We start from the raw sequence: 17,147 nt of genomic DNA, 5'->3' as shown, positions 1-17,147 counted from the left end.
TTGATAAGTTACTTTCATTTCAGGCAGCAGTCAGAGACAAACATTTCAGAAACTCATCTATTCGAGAAATGTTTTTAATATAAGACTAGGATTTATCAATCTTTCATTTTGTTGTAACTCCTGAGATTCTCAGACTCTTAAGTTGTGATCCACATAGAACTAAATATGCTTATGGGGTATACAAATAATAATGTAATATAATGAATCCAACGCCTTGTATGGCAGGGTCTGCCTTTACAAGCCCTCACTTGTTTTTTATTCTAAAATTGAGTCTTAGAAGCAAAGCTTTATCAGTGAATTCATTCAGATTGTACTAAGCTAGTTTCTGGATTTTTTGTTCTAGCAAACTTGAGCAAAACCTGTTTCTAGGCCTTTAGTTATCCTGAATAGGTTTTGAGGTGTCTGTTTGCTTTTAAACTACTGCTTATCCTCTCCAACCCTGCCAGAAGGGACACTTTATGGCCAATCCGGGTTTTGAACTTAAATCCCAATTGAGTTCCTGAATCTGCCCGTCGAAATCAGGGCTACAAGTCCCATATTGCAACAGACAGATAGAGAGACAGACAGACAGACAGCGTCCAAGGAGAGAGAGATAAAGAAAAAAAAGACAGACAGACAGACAGCGGCCAAGGAGAGAGAGAGACAGAAAGAAAGACACACACATCTATTAATGTAACAGGCTTAAAGACTAATTGTAAATAATTATGCAGTACAAACAGTGCTTACATTTTAGAAACAGTAAATAAAGATTTCAGATTTTATGTGGATAACATTTCTTGACTAATTTTGACTGTTTGACTAATAAATCTTGAAACTGAAGTAAAGCATATTATACTCTGTAGTATTGAGCATTTATACTGTACTGGGTTAAAAGTGCAATTTTGGGTAGTTCACTTATGTCTGAAGAGAGACATCAATGAAGGGATGCTTGCATTTATACTTTCCATAGACCTGTTGAATATATGAGGGGCCGATGAAAATTTTTCAGCCCATCCAAGAAGAGAATGATGTGGAGCCATGAAACCTACAAGTTATTCCACACTTTTCTTGACACTTTTTGTTTCAATGAAGCAAATGCATCCAGCAAATGGGCACAAGTAGAGGGAAACCAAGCCATTGTGACATCACTGATGAGATTGTCTCTTAGGCATTGGTGGAATGAGGCATTATGACATCACAATACAAGGGGCCACTGAAAAATTTCATCCCAACCAAGAAGAGACTGATGTGGAGCCATGAAACTTATGTTATTCCACATTTTTCTTGACACTTTTCATTTCAGTTCTATGAAAGGAAATGAAAAGTGTCAAGAAAAGTGTGGAATAACTTGTAGGTTACACTGACAGGGAAGGCTACGGGAGACCCTTGATAAAGCACAGGAATGCGAAACATGTCGGATCGTCTCTCCCGAATCATGTCAGCTTAAAGATAAAATACGAAATGGCTATATCATAGTTTTAATGAAAGAAGCAAAATAAACAGAATTTAAACATTAGTAAAACAAATTAGTTGGAAGCCGGTGATGAGAACCATGTAATTATTCCCGCTATTAAGATACATGGAGTGGTGGGGCTGAAGCTTTCAGGTAAATTTAAGGCATTTATTATACTTTTTCATTCGAGATTTAGACATTTTGAGACTGTTACAATTATTCCAAATTTAATATTTTAAAAAATTGAACATCATTATTGAGGAGCTGTGAAAAAAAAAAAAGAGCAGCAGCATTCAGGGCTTTATGCATATTACTGGCACATTTATGCAGTTCTATAACAGGGCACCTATAGCAGACAAAGGGGGAGGAGCCTATTCTGTGAAGGAAAGTGGGCATCTACTGTCCTTTATTGAATACTAGCATAGCAGTGCATATACTCAAATATAAACCTATCCAATGGTCCCCAGTACAATGAAACCAAAGAAGATTCAGCAACTAGGGCATCTACCATCTGCTTACTGCTCAAAAAGACTGTCAGCTGAGCAGATTTTAAAAAGACACCCATTCAACGGAGGTTTCACTATCCATTTGAAAGGGAATTTCAGACAGAAAAGAGCCCCATTGAAATACTCCAGGCTTTAATAAAAGAAACCGTTGTGTCTTCTTCTGAGTGCCTTTGGTGGCATCTGAGAACATTTTAAATCTCTTATTTACAAAAGAGACAATAACCAAGGTGGCAGGGACAGAAGCTTCATTGTCTGATTTCCCCCAGTGGAGTAGTGAAATGAAGTAAGACTGTATCCCAAGAGATCATGTCTTGCTTTGTTCCATCATCTCGTTTTACAGTAGAAAGTTGGTACATAAAATTTCCTGGACATGGAAGTGAATTGGGGAAAATTGTATTTATTTGTTTATTTATGTATTTCGTTGTGCCCAAAGAGCTCAGAACGGGTTACAGGTCAAACATACATAATATACAGTTAAGAGGTTATGTTTTGCATTGGATTTGCCATAATTTTAGTACAAGTTTATGATACAAATTTATATCTTAGCTTGACCCATACTAGGGGTCTAATACTAATTTCAGCATTTCGGTGAGATGTTGCCTGAACATAGCATTTGCTGAAACTCAGGAGTCGCCTAAGGGACTAATTAACTGGAGATTGCACCAGCTCACTGCATAGCCTACAGCTCAGTTTTGCACCATTACTTGGTAATAGAGACCTCAAGGCTCTGTACTTTCGCCTCTGGAACTTTCACCCGAATCTGAGTTTTCTGCTGAAATTTTAGTCTCCCGGCATTGTGCTTGGATGAAAAAATCTTGCAACTTAACAGAAACTCCATGCATCTGCCCAGATAATGATTTCCCCAGGTCCACTATAGCGCACCAAATGGTTTCAAAAGTAGAACTTTTAAGTTTTCTCCAGAAAAATCTTACAAGAGATTAGACTTCCAGAAAGCACTCCAGCAGGCTTCAAACACACACATCTGTTAGGGATCTGGATTTAGCCCATTCCTTTTCAGTAGAAGCTCAAGACAAGTTACATTCAGATGCTGTACAGTAAGCAGTATCTCAGAATAACAAGAAAATTGACTCTGATCCCTCCACAAAAAGTAACATCCAGAAAACAAAGAAATTGTGGAGAATCGATGTCCAAGATGAAGGCTTTCTTAAAACAAATAAATAATCCACATAAAAATGTCTAGGTCTGTGTTTTGATGCTATAGTCTTCTTCAGGGGTCGCTATTTGGTCCTAAATGCAAGCATGTGGATTAAATAATGAATGTAAAGCCTCTGCACTGTGGAGATACACTTTCACAGAGGTTTTGCGTTCATTATTTAATCCACATGCCTGCATTTAGGACAAAATAGGGACCCTTGAACAGTGGCATACCAAGGGGGGGGGGGCGTGGGGGGCGGTCTGCCCCAGGTGCCAAGCCTTGAGGGGGTGTTCCTGGTCCGGTCCGGTTCCCCACCCCCTGCGCCGGGTGTCGCATCTGGAAACAGCCTGCAGCAAGATCACGATGCCAGCGATCTTTGCCTGCTTCGGCTGTTTCCTGCGCCACGGTCCCGCCCCTCCTCTGACGTCAGAGGAGGGGCGGAACCGCAGCGGAGGAAACAGCCGAAGCAAGCAAAGATCGCTGGCATCGCGCGATCATGCTGCAGGCTGTTTCACCAGGGAAATGAAGCGGGGAGGCCGGGGGAATAAGCAGTACTTCGTGGTGGTGGTGGGGCAGGCAGACCTTGTGGAGGGGGGGGGACAGGCCTTCAGGGGGACAGGCAGGCCTTTGGGGGGGTGACAGGCCGTCGGGGGGGGGTGTGCATGCCTTAGGGGGGGACAGGCCTTCCAGGGAGGGCACAGGCCTTCAAGGGGGGGGGACAGGCCTTCGGGGGGGTGCAGGCCTTCGGGGGGGGACAGGCCTTCAAGGGGGACAGGCAGGCCTTCGGGGGGGGGGACAGGCCGTCGGGGGGGGGAGGAAGCAGGCCTTAGGGGGGGGGACAGGCCTTCCAGGGAGGGCACAGGCCTTCCAGGGGGGGACAGGCCTTCGGGGGGGGGACAGGCAGGCCTTCGGGGGGGGGGTGACAGGCCATCGGGGGGGGTGCAGGCCTTAGGGGGGGGACAGGCCTTCCAAGGAGGGCACAGGCCTTCAAGGGGGGACAGGCAGGCAGGCCTTCAAGGGGGGGACAGGCCTTCGGGGGGGTGCAGGCCTTCGGGGGGGGGACAGGCCTTCAAGGGGGACAGGCCGTCGAGGGGGGAGGAAGCAGGCCTTAGGGGGGGACAGGCCTTCCAGGGAGGGCACAGGCCTTCCAGGGGGGGACAGGCCTTCGGGGGGGATGCTGGCCTTAGGGGGGACAGGCCTTCCAAGGAGGGCACAGGCCTTCAAGGTGGGACAGGCAGGCAGGCCTTCAAGGGGAGGGCAGGCCTTCGGGGGGGGACAGGCCTTCAAGGGGGACAGGCCGTCGGGGGGGGGTGCAGGCCTTAGGGGGGGACAGGCCTTAAAGGGGGGATGGGCCTTCAAGGGGGGGACAGGCCTTCGAGGGGGGTGTAGGCCTTCGGGGGAGGTGCAGGCTTTCAAGGGGGCAGGCCTTCGAGGGGGGTGCAGGCCTTCAGGGGGGTGCAGGCCTTCAAGGGGGGGACAGGCCTTCAGGGGTGGGATGCAGACCTTTAAGGGGGGGACAGGCCTTCAGGGGAGGGGGGCCCTGGTGTAGAAGTACACGGAGGGAAGGGGGAAGGGTTCAAAGGGACGTGCATATGCCGGACTTTGGGTGGGAAGAAATAATGGGTCTGAAAATAGAGGAGAGAGAGAGAGATGATGGACATGGGTTTTAGGGAGGGAAGGAACAGAAAGGGAGAGAAGTTGGACACAAGGGATGGTGTGGAGGGGGGGATAGAGATACTGGTTAGGAGAGTAGTTGGGAAAAGAAAGGGAGAGATGGTGGACCCTGGGGTGGTGGGGAAGGAGGGAGAGCTGCTGGATGAAAGGGTAGTTAAGAAAAGGTGGATCTGTGGAGGGAGACAAAAAAAGGAAAGATGCCAGACATCCGGGGGAGGGAAGGGAAATGGAAGGGGAGGACAGAGATGGCAGATGGATGGTTAGCATAGAGAAAGAAGAAAGAAGGAGACCCTGGCAAGCAAGTTATCAGAAGACAACCAGAGCCTTGGACCAACAAGATTTGAAAAATAACCAGACAACAAAAAGGTAGAAAAACTAATTTTATTTTCTGTTTTGTGATTACAATATGTCAGATTTGAAATGTGTATCCTGCCAGAGCTGGTGTTAGACCGCAAACGTGAGCTAGGATTTAACAGAGAGGAAAAGTCCTTTTGTTTCTTTATTTTATTTACACCACAGCGCCAGTGTGGTTAGGAGAAGCCAAAGGGGGGTGAAAAAGCTATAAAATAAACCCACCAGGATGTTTGAAAAAAAACACCCAATTGGGCAGGAAAATCGAATCGATGAACCAATTCAATAGGCTGAATCGAAACGAAATTTTTTTTCCTGAATCTGGTAGCACTAGCTTGCGCTACTGGCTTAGACTTTAGGACCTGGGATTGGGGAGAGATGGCATCCTCAGTACTTTATAATGCAAGTGAAATGAGGATTTGGTCAGATTTTTGAAGGGTCTGCACTCTGCAGAAGAAAAATATTGTATAGGCCGGGGACATGAGACAGCAGGAAATGGGAACTTTTCTTCCTTCTATTTTTGTGAATGGAAAGGCTGAGGATGTCAGAGAGTTCAGTTAAAATATGTGCTTTATAAGAAAATATAATAATGTGTTTTATAAAGTTTATAGCATTGCTGGCCTACCCGGTGAGGTGTTCTAGTGGTGGTGGCGGCAGCGTGTCAATGTGTTGAGAGGAAGAGGTGATCTGGGAAATTCTGCTGAGCAAACTCTGGGCCCATTTCCACCCCCCAGTTAGTCCACTCCACTCAACTGGTTCACACACTGAGTGGGTCTTTGGGTGTTGTTCTTGGGTAGTTGTTTTGGGATCTCTTCCAGTGGTTTGTCAGTATCTCCTTCTGGTCCAAGGAAGGAAACTTTGTTAACCTTAGCACTGACCTACAGAATATGTTTGTAACAGCGCTGCTTGTGTGGCATTAGTCTATGTAGTGATCGAAAGAAAAAACCAGACCTTTGCACATTTTTGCACTATATGATGGGTGTATGAGGAGATTCACATTTCCTGCACAGCTAAGTCCGTGTGAAGTTACCTTGTGCTGTATTTGACATCTAGCAAAGTCTCTGTTTGGAAGGAAAGATCTCAGCTTAAGTGGCCAGAAGTTATGGTAAAAGCAGATAGCGTAGCTGGTTTTAAGAAAGATTTGGACAAATTCCTGGAGGAAAAGTCCATAGTCTGTTATTAAGACATGGGGGAAACATCTGCTTGCCCTGGATCGGTAGCATGGAATGTTGCTACTCTTTGGGTTTTGACCAGGTACTAGTGTCCTGGATTGGCTACCATTGAATGGGCTACTGGGCATGATGGACCATTGGTCTGACCGAGTTAGGCTATTCTTATGTTATGTTCTCATCTGTAGGGGCCTTTGTTTTCACTTCTTATTTTAATGTATTTTTTTCTGAGAACTTATCAGTGTTTTTTATAATGGGAACAAAAATGGAAGAGAATTAATGTGTGTGGAATGGGGGGGGGGTAACTAATTTCTTCAGCTAAATAATTCAATCCACCTCAACCAGACATAGGAGAACTCATGCACCATTCACACACCCTCCAACCAAAAACGTCAAAAGAAAAAAACAGTTCGACAACCTCCTAGCCATTCGAGCTGCAACACTCGACCCCCAACTCTACAACCTATTGACCTCGACCACAAACTATAAAACCTTCAAAAAAGAAATAAAAACCATTCTATTCAAAAAACACATAAAACCGAACTAACACAATCAGAACTGTCCCAAGCATCACCTGCAACTACTCCATATGTACTTCTCATGTCATGACAATTCAGACATAATTTATGTTATGTTATGGTATGTTTGGAATAATGGTTACATATATGAGGTTCAATAAAAGAAAATTTTCACTGCCTGTTTCTATTATGACCATTTATTCAGTTTCATGGTTATTACAAAAAATATTTTTTTACATGGGGGGGTGTCAAAAAATTATGGGCCCCGGGTGCCACATACCCTAGGTACGCCACTGCCCTTGAAGAAGTCTATAGCATCGAAACACGGACCGTGTTGGGTCCATATGTTTTCAGAGGTTCAGGCCCTAGACATTTTTATGTGGATTATTTGTTTTAATAAAGCCTTCATCTTGGGCATCGACTCTCCACAATTTCTTTGTTTTCTGTACAGTAAGCAGTGGCATAGCAAAGAGGGGTGTGGGGGAAGCGGTCCTCCCTGGCTGCTGTCTTGTTCGAAGCACTGGTACCCCTCTTTCCTCTCTGCCCCCTACCCACTCCTCCCCCTACCGTACACCCCCTTCCCCCGTACCTTTTGAACTTTGGCGTGACTAGCTGCTAACTTGCTGCCCGTGTTGGCGTCGGCGCTTTCTCTGATGTCATTTCCAGGACCGGCACCTAGGAAGTGACGTTAGAGAGAATGCTGAAGCCAATGCAGGCAGCAAGTCGGTAGCTTATGTCAAAGTTAAAAAAGTATGGGGAAGGGGGCACACATGCAGGCGGGGGGATGGGTGCCACTGCTCCGGGTGCCGTTCACCCTCTCTACACCATCAACAGTAAGGATTTTCCTGTTCTTGGAGTTTATTCCTGAGGCAAAGGAGAGTTAAGTGACTTGTCCATGATCATAAGGATTATCACTGGGATTTGAACTCTGACTTTCAGCCTGTTTCTCTGACCATTCTGCTACTGCGCCATTTAAAAACTATGAGCGTCGGAGCTGTTACCACCGCAGCCGGTGCTAAAAACCACATTATGGTTTTGTATAAAGGGGGGGGGGGTAATCTGCAATGTATACATGTGTAAATCTACAACAGGGGTGTCCAACCTTTTAGCTTCCCTGGGCCGCATTGGTTGGAAAAAATGTTTCTGGGGCCGCGCAAACGCTGCAGCAAGACAGAAGAGGGAGCCGGCAAGGCGGTAAACACCCGGGGGCAGCAGAGGAAAACACTGCTTCGCCCTCAACTGGGGCCGCACAAAATACTTCACGGGGCCACAGGTTGGACACCCGTGATCTACAATGTATGATGTATTATAAGTATTTCTGGTTGGTTAAATAGCGCTGAATATTGACCGGTATGATTTATCCCAAGAACAGGAGAAACTCCATTATGACCCCCTATTTAAGCTTAATGCTATTTATTCACATTAAAACTGTTCGGAGTGATATTATTGGACCGAATCATTAACTAACAATGATGATTAAATAGTGCAGTATGCTTAATCCTCTTAGCAAGGAAACCTTCTGATCTTTTGGATAATTTGCAATGTTGTAATTTGAGAATGACAGGTATGATATGGATCAAAGGCAAGGAAAGAAAACGAGAGCCATATAGGGCTGGCACCTAGTTAGCAACAGAAAGTATAATCCTTCAGTGTTTGTTTGTCTATGAAATCTTTTGGATTTTGCTAAATTAATTAAATATCTTAGAGCTCAGTCCATCAAGGCACAAAATGGGAGAGAAACATTTTGGTAAATTAGGCCCTTCAGCACTTTAGCTTTGGAACCATCACTGAGTGGAAATGGGATTAGCAGGCAAACATGGGAGTTCTCTTTTGGTTCTTCATGGCCATTGTTCTAAAGGATTAGCAAGCTGAAGATATTTGGCCCAAATAAAGATTTTTTTTTTCTTCCCCTAAGAGATATAAATAAATAAGGAGGCTGGCCTCATGGAGATTTATTCCGATACATGTGTAACTGGGTTCTGTGTTACATTTCTGTGGCTCTTTATTCTGCTTTCCTGCTAGGAGCAAAAGTACAGCTTCACTAACCAGCCAAAATGAAAAAATCTGCTCTCACTCTCTTTTAAAATGCAATAGCCCTCTCTCTAAATCAGGAGTGTCAAAGTCCCTCCTCAAGGGCCGCAATCCAGTCGGGTTTTCAGGATTTCCTCAATGAATATGCATGAAATCTATTTGCATGCACTGCTTTCAATGCATATTCATTGGGGAAATCCTGAAAACCCGATTGGATTCCGGCCCTCGAAGACCGGAGTTGACCACATCTGCTCTAGAGTGCTATTCTTTGATGGATGTTCAGGTTATCTTTTACCAAAGTCAATTGAGCGGCCTGAACTACCTCAATAGTTCTTCCTAACTCCTGAACTCGGGAGTCCACTTTAGTAACCAAGTCCCCACATTGTTCAATATGAGTTTGTACCACCTCTGGAACCTTCAAAACACTGTCCAAACCAGGGATGTCAAAGTCCCTCCTCGAGGGCCGCAATCCAGTCGTGTTTTCAGGATTTCCCCAATGAATGTGCATGTGATCTATTTCCATGCACTGCTTTCATTGTATGCTAATAGATCTCATGCATATTCATTGGGGAAATCCTGAAAACCCGACTGGATTGCGGCCCTCGAGGAGGGACTTTGACACCCCTGCTCTAAAGTTGTGAGCATGCTGGGATCACCCAGCCATATGAATTGAAAGCTGATCGTGGTGACTAGAACACAACACTGAAAGTAACAGTGATGTGCCTGAATTTTCTTCCCTCCTTATTTTTCCCCTCAGAATATTTGTTTATTTATTCAATTTTCTATACCAGTGGTTCTCAACCCTGTCCTGGAGACCCCCCAGCCAATCGGGTTTTCAAGATATCCCTAATGAATATGCATGAGAGAGATTTGCATACCTGTCACGTACATTATATGCAAATCTCTCTCATGCATATTCATTAGGGATATCCTGAAAACCCGACTGGCTGGGGGGTCCCCAAGACAGGGTTGAGAACCACTGTTCTATACTGTTCTCCCAGAGGAGCTCAGAACAGTTTACATGAATTTATTCCCCGTCTGTTCCAGTGCGCTCACAATCTATCCAGTGGTGTAGCAAGGGTGAGGGGTGCCCGGGGCAGTAGCAGCATCACGAACTTGCTGCCCGTGTCATATCGGCTCTCTCTCTAATGTCCCTTCCTAGGCGCGGGACCTTTGAAGTGACATCAGAGAGAGCCGACACTGACGAGGGCAGCAAGTTCGTGATACTGCTCACGCCGGGAAAATTAATGAGGTATGAGAGGGCACATGTGAGTGGGTTGGGAGGAAGATGGGTGCCAATACCCACACCAAGATGGTGCCTGAGGTGGACTGCCCCTGCCTTCATGCCACTGAATCTATCTAATGTACCTGAGGCAATGGGTGGATTATTTAACTTGCCCAGTGCCATAGAAAGCAGTATGGGTTTGAATCTGCAACCTCAGGATACTGAGGCTATGGCTTTAACCACTGTGCCACCCTCTTCCCCCTTAGAGGCCTTCATTTTAGTATCAAACGTGGTTTCAGTTCCTATGCTTGCCAGTCAAGAGAAGAGTTCATCATGACCTACAGTAGAAATAACATTTCCCTCTCTCAGTGGTAAAAACAGAACCTTTAAGAGATTTAGTCATTCTTTTGCTTTTAAATTAACCAAATTCTGAAATGCTTTACCGCTTACATTAAGAAGTTTAGGTTCTTTTGCTTTATTCCGGAAAGTTCTGAAAACATTTTAGTTTGCTAAACATTTTGGAACCGAGTCGAGCTCCTCTTGGTTGATGACTCGGTCTATAAAACTAAGTTTTAGTTTCGTTTTAGTTTAGTACTGTGGAAGTGCTGGAGCTTTTAGTTTCTAGCTGTGTGGGATTTCTTCTTGCAAAATCTTTTTCTTTTTTTTTTTTTTTTTTTTAAATAGTTCTCTTCGCTGACCAGAAAATCTCTACTTTCCCTTAGGAAAGTCTGGTCTCCAAGGCTGTTTCTGGACTACACGTTGCTGAAAATTCTGGTCCAGGTTTAGTCATTAAGGGCTAGAGTTTGTAAATGGCACCGGGAAATAGGCACTGAAATGATGTGTGCTGTAAAGGAGGCTCTGGAAAGGGCACCTGTGCAGAACAACCTTTACTTGTTTAGTACGCATTTCACACTTAACTTTGGGTACGAGCTTTTTTTGCCTGCCAAAGATTGGTGTAAATGCTGGTGCCCAACTGATTGCAGTTAGGCATGTAAATCCAGGTATTCTATACCATCACACCTGGAATAGCCTTGATCCATCCATGTGCCTCCCATGGCCACACACCCTTATGGAGTTACGCGCTATGAAATTTGTGCGTGCATGTTATAGAATACAGGGCAGATCTGAATGTAATTAAACTAAACTAAACCTTAAGTTTGTATACCGCATCATCTCCATAAAGAAAGAGCTCGGCACGGTTTACAGGTAAATTCAATAAATGAGGGAAGGACGTAATAAGAAATTAGAGGTTATGAAGAGGATAGCTAGAGCTTTACATTTTAAATAGATAGCTTTACGTTTTGGAGAAAAGCCAGGTTTTCAGATGCTTTCGGAATAATTGGAATGAGCCTAGGTTCCGCAGCGGGACAGGGAGGTTATTCCATGAATTTGAAGAAAAGGGATTTCCCTAATTTACCTGCAAAAATGACGCCTTTTAACGAGGGGAAAGATAGTTTGAGTTTGTGGGCGGATCTGGTAGTGTCAAGTCTCGAAGAATTCCAGGATAGTGGCATTCCTACTTACTGCAAATTAAAACCCATTAAATGAATAATTGATAGTGTGCACTGTGCCGAAATTTGCATACTCAGTTTTGGATGATCTATACGACAGTAATTCTCTTCTTGCTGGTCTGCCTCTACTGACTTAAAATGACTTCAGCTTTTACAAAATATGGCAGTGAAACTCCTTAGAACATCATGCAATTTGGTCACATCACCTCCCAGTTGCCCAACTCTAGCTCCTTTCAGAGCAAGAGTCTAGTTCAAGATTTGGATTCTTTCTCATTGGCCCTTCTATATGAAAATCCCAGGAACCCTACTACCTGTCTTGCCCTTTAATGTCTTTTCAGACAACTTTCCTTGTTGTTGCTTTGCCTTCAAGATCCCTTACCAATCAGGCTTCTGTTGCCTGGCCCCCTATTCTGAGGGTTGAAAGTTCTTATCCTAAATTTAATTTGGCATTAAAACATGACTATTTCCCCTTCCTTTCCTTTCTTGATAAGTAGTCAATCCTCTTAAACATCCCTCCTCTTTACAGGATTTTGATTAGGAGCTGCTAGATGATCCCCTTTTCTCTGGTCTGAGCTGATTTTCCTCTTAGTCATCTTGTGAACCATTAACTGTGCTCATTTCCATTGACTCCCATGTGCCCAATTGAGGTCTTTGCATTTCTATTTTTTTTATCTCATATTTTCTATTTAGTGTCCGGTACACATCTTATTTTTGTAGACCACTATAATGTTTTTGGTTGAATGGCAAATAGCTGAATAAATAAATAAATGTATTTGCAAATCTGTGAACACTGTAAGAGAAAAAAATCCATTATTTTTCTGGATTAAAATTGTTGTTGTTAATCTGCACCTTTAAGTCTTTTCTCCTATCCATCACTCTTCAGGAGCCATTAAACACAGTCTCTAGTAGTTTCTCTTTTGTCTACCATTGCTGCTCTGTTTCTGAGAGCAGACAGTGTGGGTCTCCTAAAGCTACTTGTCCTGGTCTATGACTGGTCAGTAGGTTCTGTCCTAAGCAGTCCCTGGCACAGTCTTCTCTCACCCGTGACTGCACACGGTACTTGAGCAGAACTGTCCTCAGAAAAGAAGCTGGAAACTAGACGTTGAACTCAAGTTTCCCATGTGGCATCATAGTGAAGAGCAAAACTGCACTTCACCTCAGTGCCATGTGGGAGATGAGCTTGCCATACTAAACCTTGTTGTGTTGAGGAAGGCAAATCTGCAGTCCAGAGGGAGGAGCCATTATAGGGGTCCTTTTACTAAGGTGTGCTAGAATCTGGGCTTAGTGCATCTTAACACAGGACTCTACTGCGCGCTAAGCCCAGAGTCATCATGGCACTTTTTAGGCCATTTTATCTCTTTTTTTTATTTCAAGTTGCAGGCTAATGTCATTAGTGTGTGTTCCAATGCTCCAGGTACATTAGATAGATTGTGAGTCCATTGGGACAGATAATAACATAAGAATTGCCATACTGGGACAGCCCAAAGGTCCATCAAGTCCAGTATCCTGTTTCCAACAGTGACCAACCCCCAAGTATCTAGCGTTGGAAAATGCTTGAAGTACCTGTATGTAAACCGCTTTGAAGGTGGTTGTAAAAACTACAAAAAGGCGATATAAAAGATCCAATCCCTTTCCCATATCTGTCAAAAATTAACATGGGAGCACTTACTATCTCCTAGTTAGGAGGCTATAAATGCTCCTGCGTCAATTCTGCATCAGCCAGTCCTCGGTAATCTGAATGTGCTATCTGGTTAATGCTTCCATGCCCATTTTCCATGCATGACAAGCCCCCTCAAAAAATATTTGTGAAAAATATGTAACGCACATGTTAGTGCACATGAAAATATTGTCAAGCACTTTACTGTGTTTTGTGATAGCCTGTTTTTCGTGCATAATGTTCTTTAATCAAAGGGCCCCTTAGTGATTTTTTCTGCATCACGTTGCAAGAAAGGTGTTGATCGTTGTGAATATCCTGGTTCAAATAATTCACAAGAACTGAACACGGAGTCTCTTTTCTTGCAGCCTGCGGACAAGCAGCAAGTCTTGGTCAGGAGACAATCAGTGGTCAACATGGAAAACTTCAAAAAGCAGTATGCCAGGAGGAGATGGAAGGTACGGAGCAGGCAGAGTATGAAATTGTTGCAAGAATTGTATGTATTCCTGGATCACTTCATTCTCCCCTTATAACTGACTTCCCATCTGTATTGCAGTTCTCTTTCAGTATTGTTGCACTATGTAACCACTTGAGTCGCTCAGTGAAGAAAAAGATATTAATGCAGCAAGATGAAAGTGGGGTAAGTGCACTGCAAATAGTATTTCATACATGATTTAAAAGCTCTGGACAAAATCATCACAGAGGCTAATGTAGCTAAACCTAGTCATCCCATGTTTTTCTTTTTTTATATTCTTTATTCATTTTTAAAACTTCAATTCTGCACCAAAGATGATGCATTAATATCACTATCGCACAATATACTTAATAGAATAAAGACCAACCCACTTTTCAATTTTCAAGGGGAGGGAATGAAGGCCCTGCCATCTGCCATCAGTGGTGACCAGTTATGGCCATTGACTAAGCAAGTACATTCTGCTTAAATGAAAAACCAAAAAAGATAATCTGATCCAGCCGAGTCATTGGTTAGGTCAGGGGTAGGCAATTCCAGCCCTCGAGAGCCGGAGCCAGGTCAGGTTTTCAGGATATCCACAATAAATATGCATGAGATAGATTTGCATCTCAAGGAGGCAGTGCATGCAAATCTATCTCATACATATTCATGGTGGAGATCCTGAAAACCTGACCTGGCTCTGGCTCTCGAGGACCGGAATTGCCTACCCCTGGGTTAGGTGAATGTATCCATCAAGCTTTGTCTTAATATTCTTTTCGAAAATTAGTTAAGACAACTTTGTTTGACAAATTCATTACCTAAATTAGGAATTTTCTAAAGATTGTAATTAATGTATTCACTGTGCGATTGTATTTTCGCTGATTGTCCAGCTTCTCTTTTGTGTAAACTGCCTAGAACTGTTGGTGATGGTGGTATAGAAGAATAAAGTTGTTATTATTATTATTATTTCTTGTTAGTTCTGTCTCGTAATCTTTGCTTAATGTTTGTTATTATATACTAGTGTTAAAGCCCGTTACATTAACGGGTGCTAGAAAGCAGCCCCCTTTCCCTCTCCCCCTCCAGTTCATTCCTGATCAATGTTCCCTCTAAGGATTGATGAAGTATGTGCAAAAAAAAATATGCATGAGCGACAAGTTACATACTCCACAAATTTATGAGCAGGCACGGAGGACGCATTTTTAAACAAATGTATCCTTGTACTCCTTATGTAATTTTAATCATCTATGGATATGTTTGTATGTTTATTGTTCAAATGGTTTTATTTATTTCCCCAAATTTATTTTTGTTATACGCATTGAAAATATTTGATATTGCGTTTAAATCAAAATCTCAATAAACTTGAAACGAGTGCCCATGAGATTGTGGGAGGGTTAAATACTCAAAACTTAGAAGATTAACAATTTACTTAAAGTTTTTGCTTCGCCAGCTTTCTGGTATCTTTACATACAGTGACGTACCTAGCATATGTAACACCCGGAGCCCATCATTTTTTGGCACCCCCCCCCATCTATACGAAAAACAGTAACAAGCCACACGTCACACATGAGCACCTAGGAAAAGGCAGCATCTTACATATTGCAGTGAGCAGTACATCAATACACCCATTGTAAAACTAAACAAGCCAGACCAGCACAGATCAATCCTACATCGTCAATCTAGCAGAAAACCATGTCTTTCGAACACACAGAACACAGAAAACACCTTCGCCTAGTATGGAATCACAAACTAACCTCTCCCCCTTTTACAAAACTGTAGTGTGGATTTTAGCCACGGTGGTAACAGCTCTGACGCTCATAGAATTCTGAGCATCAGTGCTGCTACCACCACGGCTGGCGCTAAAAAACGCTCCACAGTTTTGTAAAAGGGGGGATAAAATAGAAATACACAGCTTCAACGCTCTAGCTCAGGGGTGCCCAAATGTTTTGGGCTTGCGAGCTACTTTAAAATGACCAAGTCAAAATGATCTACCAACAATAAAATTAAAAAACACAAAGCACATTATACGCTGAGAAAATGTTAATTATCATTCCTATTCTGGGTTTTTTTCAAAGAGGTCAAGGCAGATGAATCCATGCATTGTCACCTCAGTAACAACCATACAAAAATAGACAAATATACCCCCCATCCTTTTTATTAAACCACAATAGCAGTTTTTAGCGCAGGGAACTGCGCTAAATGCCCAGCACTGCTCGACGCTCATAGGCTCCCTGCGCTAAAAAACACTATTGCGATTTAGTAAAAGGGGGCCATAGTGCAAAATATAGACAGCATATATAAATTCAGACACATTTTGATCACTAAATTTAAAATAAAATCATTTTTCCTACCTTGTCTGGTGATTTCATGAGTCTCTGGTTGCACTTTCTTCTTCTGACTGTGCATCCAATCTTTCTTCCCTTCTTTCAGCCTGTATGCTTCCTCTCCTCCAGACCTCATTCCCTCCCCCAACTTTTTCTTCCTCTCTCCCTGCCCTTTCTTTCTTTTTTCTCTCTTCATGCCCCCTTTCTTTTTTTCTGTTTCCCTTCTGTCTCCCTGCCTGCCCCCTTTCTTTCTCCCTACCCTCCACAAAGCTACTGCTGCCACCATCGGGGGAAACAGGCCCCAAAGCCACCGCTGCAGCTGCCCCAAGCTCTCTCTGCTTCTCTGCACAAGGAATTCAGGAGTTGAGCTGCAAATGCGCCTATAACGAAGAAATTGGGCGAAAGGGATACTAGTCTTCATCGGGTAAGGATGCATACTGTCAAACTGTAGAATAGTATTACGATCAGTCTCCTTCACATAGACCGTCGTACACAGCGACCCAGTAGATAACTCAATCATCACATCCAGAAAGGCAATCTTCTCATGATGAAACTTCAAATCAAACTTTAATGCAGGATGACACGCATTCAAGTAATCACAAAATGACATTAACTCCTCCAGGGACCCACACCACAGACAAAAAATATCGTCTATGAATCGAACCTATCCAACCATAGATTGAAAAAACACAGAAGGATAAACATATTTTTCTTCAAAATAACCCATGTATAGGTTGGCAATTGTAGGCGTGAAGGTAGCACCCATGGCCACCCCAGATCGTTGCATAAAAAATTGGCCCTCGAAAACAAAATAATTCATCTTCATACCCAGAGAGGTAAGTCTAACCAGAAAGTCAGGGGGAACCAATTGTGGGCGAGGTAATGTATCCAAACAGTGTGACACCACTTCTAAAGCCTCATCTTGGGGAATGGAGGTGTATAGGGAGGCTACATCAATCGTCACCAAAAAGGTGACCTCAGACATCCTTGGCTCCCAGCTGGTAAGTAAATTCAAGAAATGGGTAGTGTCCTTCAATAAAGAAGTAACCCCCACCACACAAGGTTGAAGATGAACATCAACATATTGACACACACGCTCTAAGAGGGAATCCCTCCCTGCCACTATAGGTCTACCTGGAGGGCAATAC

At 43.4% G+C, this 17,147-nt stretch overlaps 1 protein-coding gene across 1 annotated transcript in view; it reads left to right on the top strand.

The window, feature by feature from the left end:
* The window catches only part of DAPK2 (death associated protein kinase 2), a 188,853-nt gene that overhangs the window by 156,290 nt on the left and 15,416 nt on the right, over positions 1–17,147 (top strand). The window contains exons 10-11 of the mRNA XM_033921041.1: positions 13,596–13,685; positions 13,784–13,867. Of these exons, the coding sequence (XP_033776932.1) occupies positions 13,596–13,685; positions 13,784–13,867 (174 nt within the window). The remainder of the gene's footprint in view (positions 1–13,595; positions 13,686–13,783; positions 13,868–17,147) is intronic.

This window comes from Geotrypetes seraphini, chromosome 14 (genome assembly GCF_902459505.1).
Source record: "Geotrypetes seraphini chromosome 14, aGeoSer1.1, whole genome shotgun sequence".
Classification (NCBI taxonomy): domain Eukaryota; kingdom Metazoa; phylum Chordata; class Amphibia; order Gymnophiona; family Dermophiidae; genus Geotrypetes; species Geotrypetes seraphini.
Note: the sequence above shows the minus strand (reverse complement) of the source record. Positions and strands in the feature narration are given on the sequence as shown.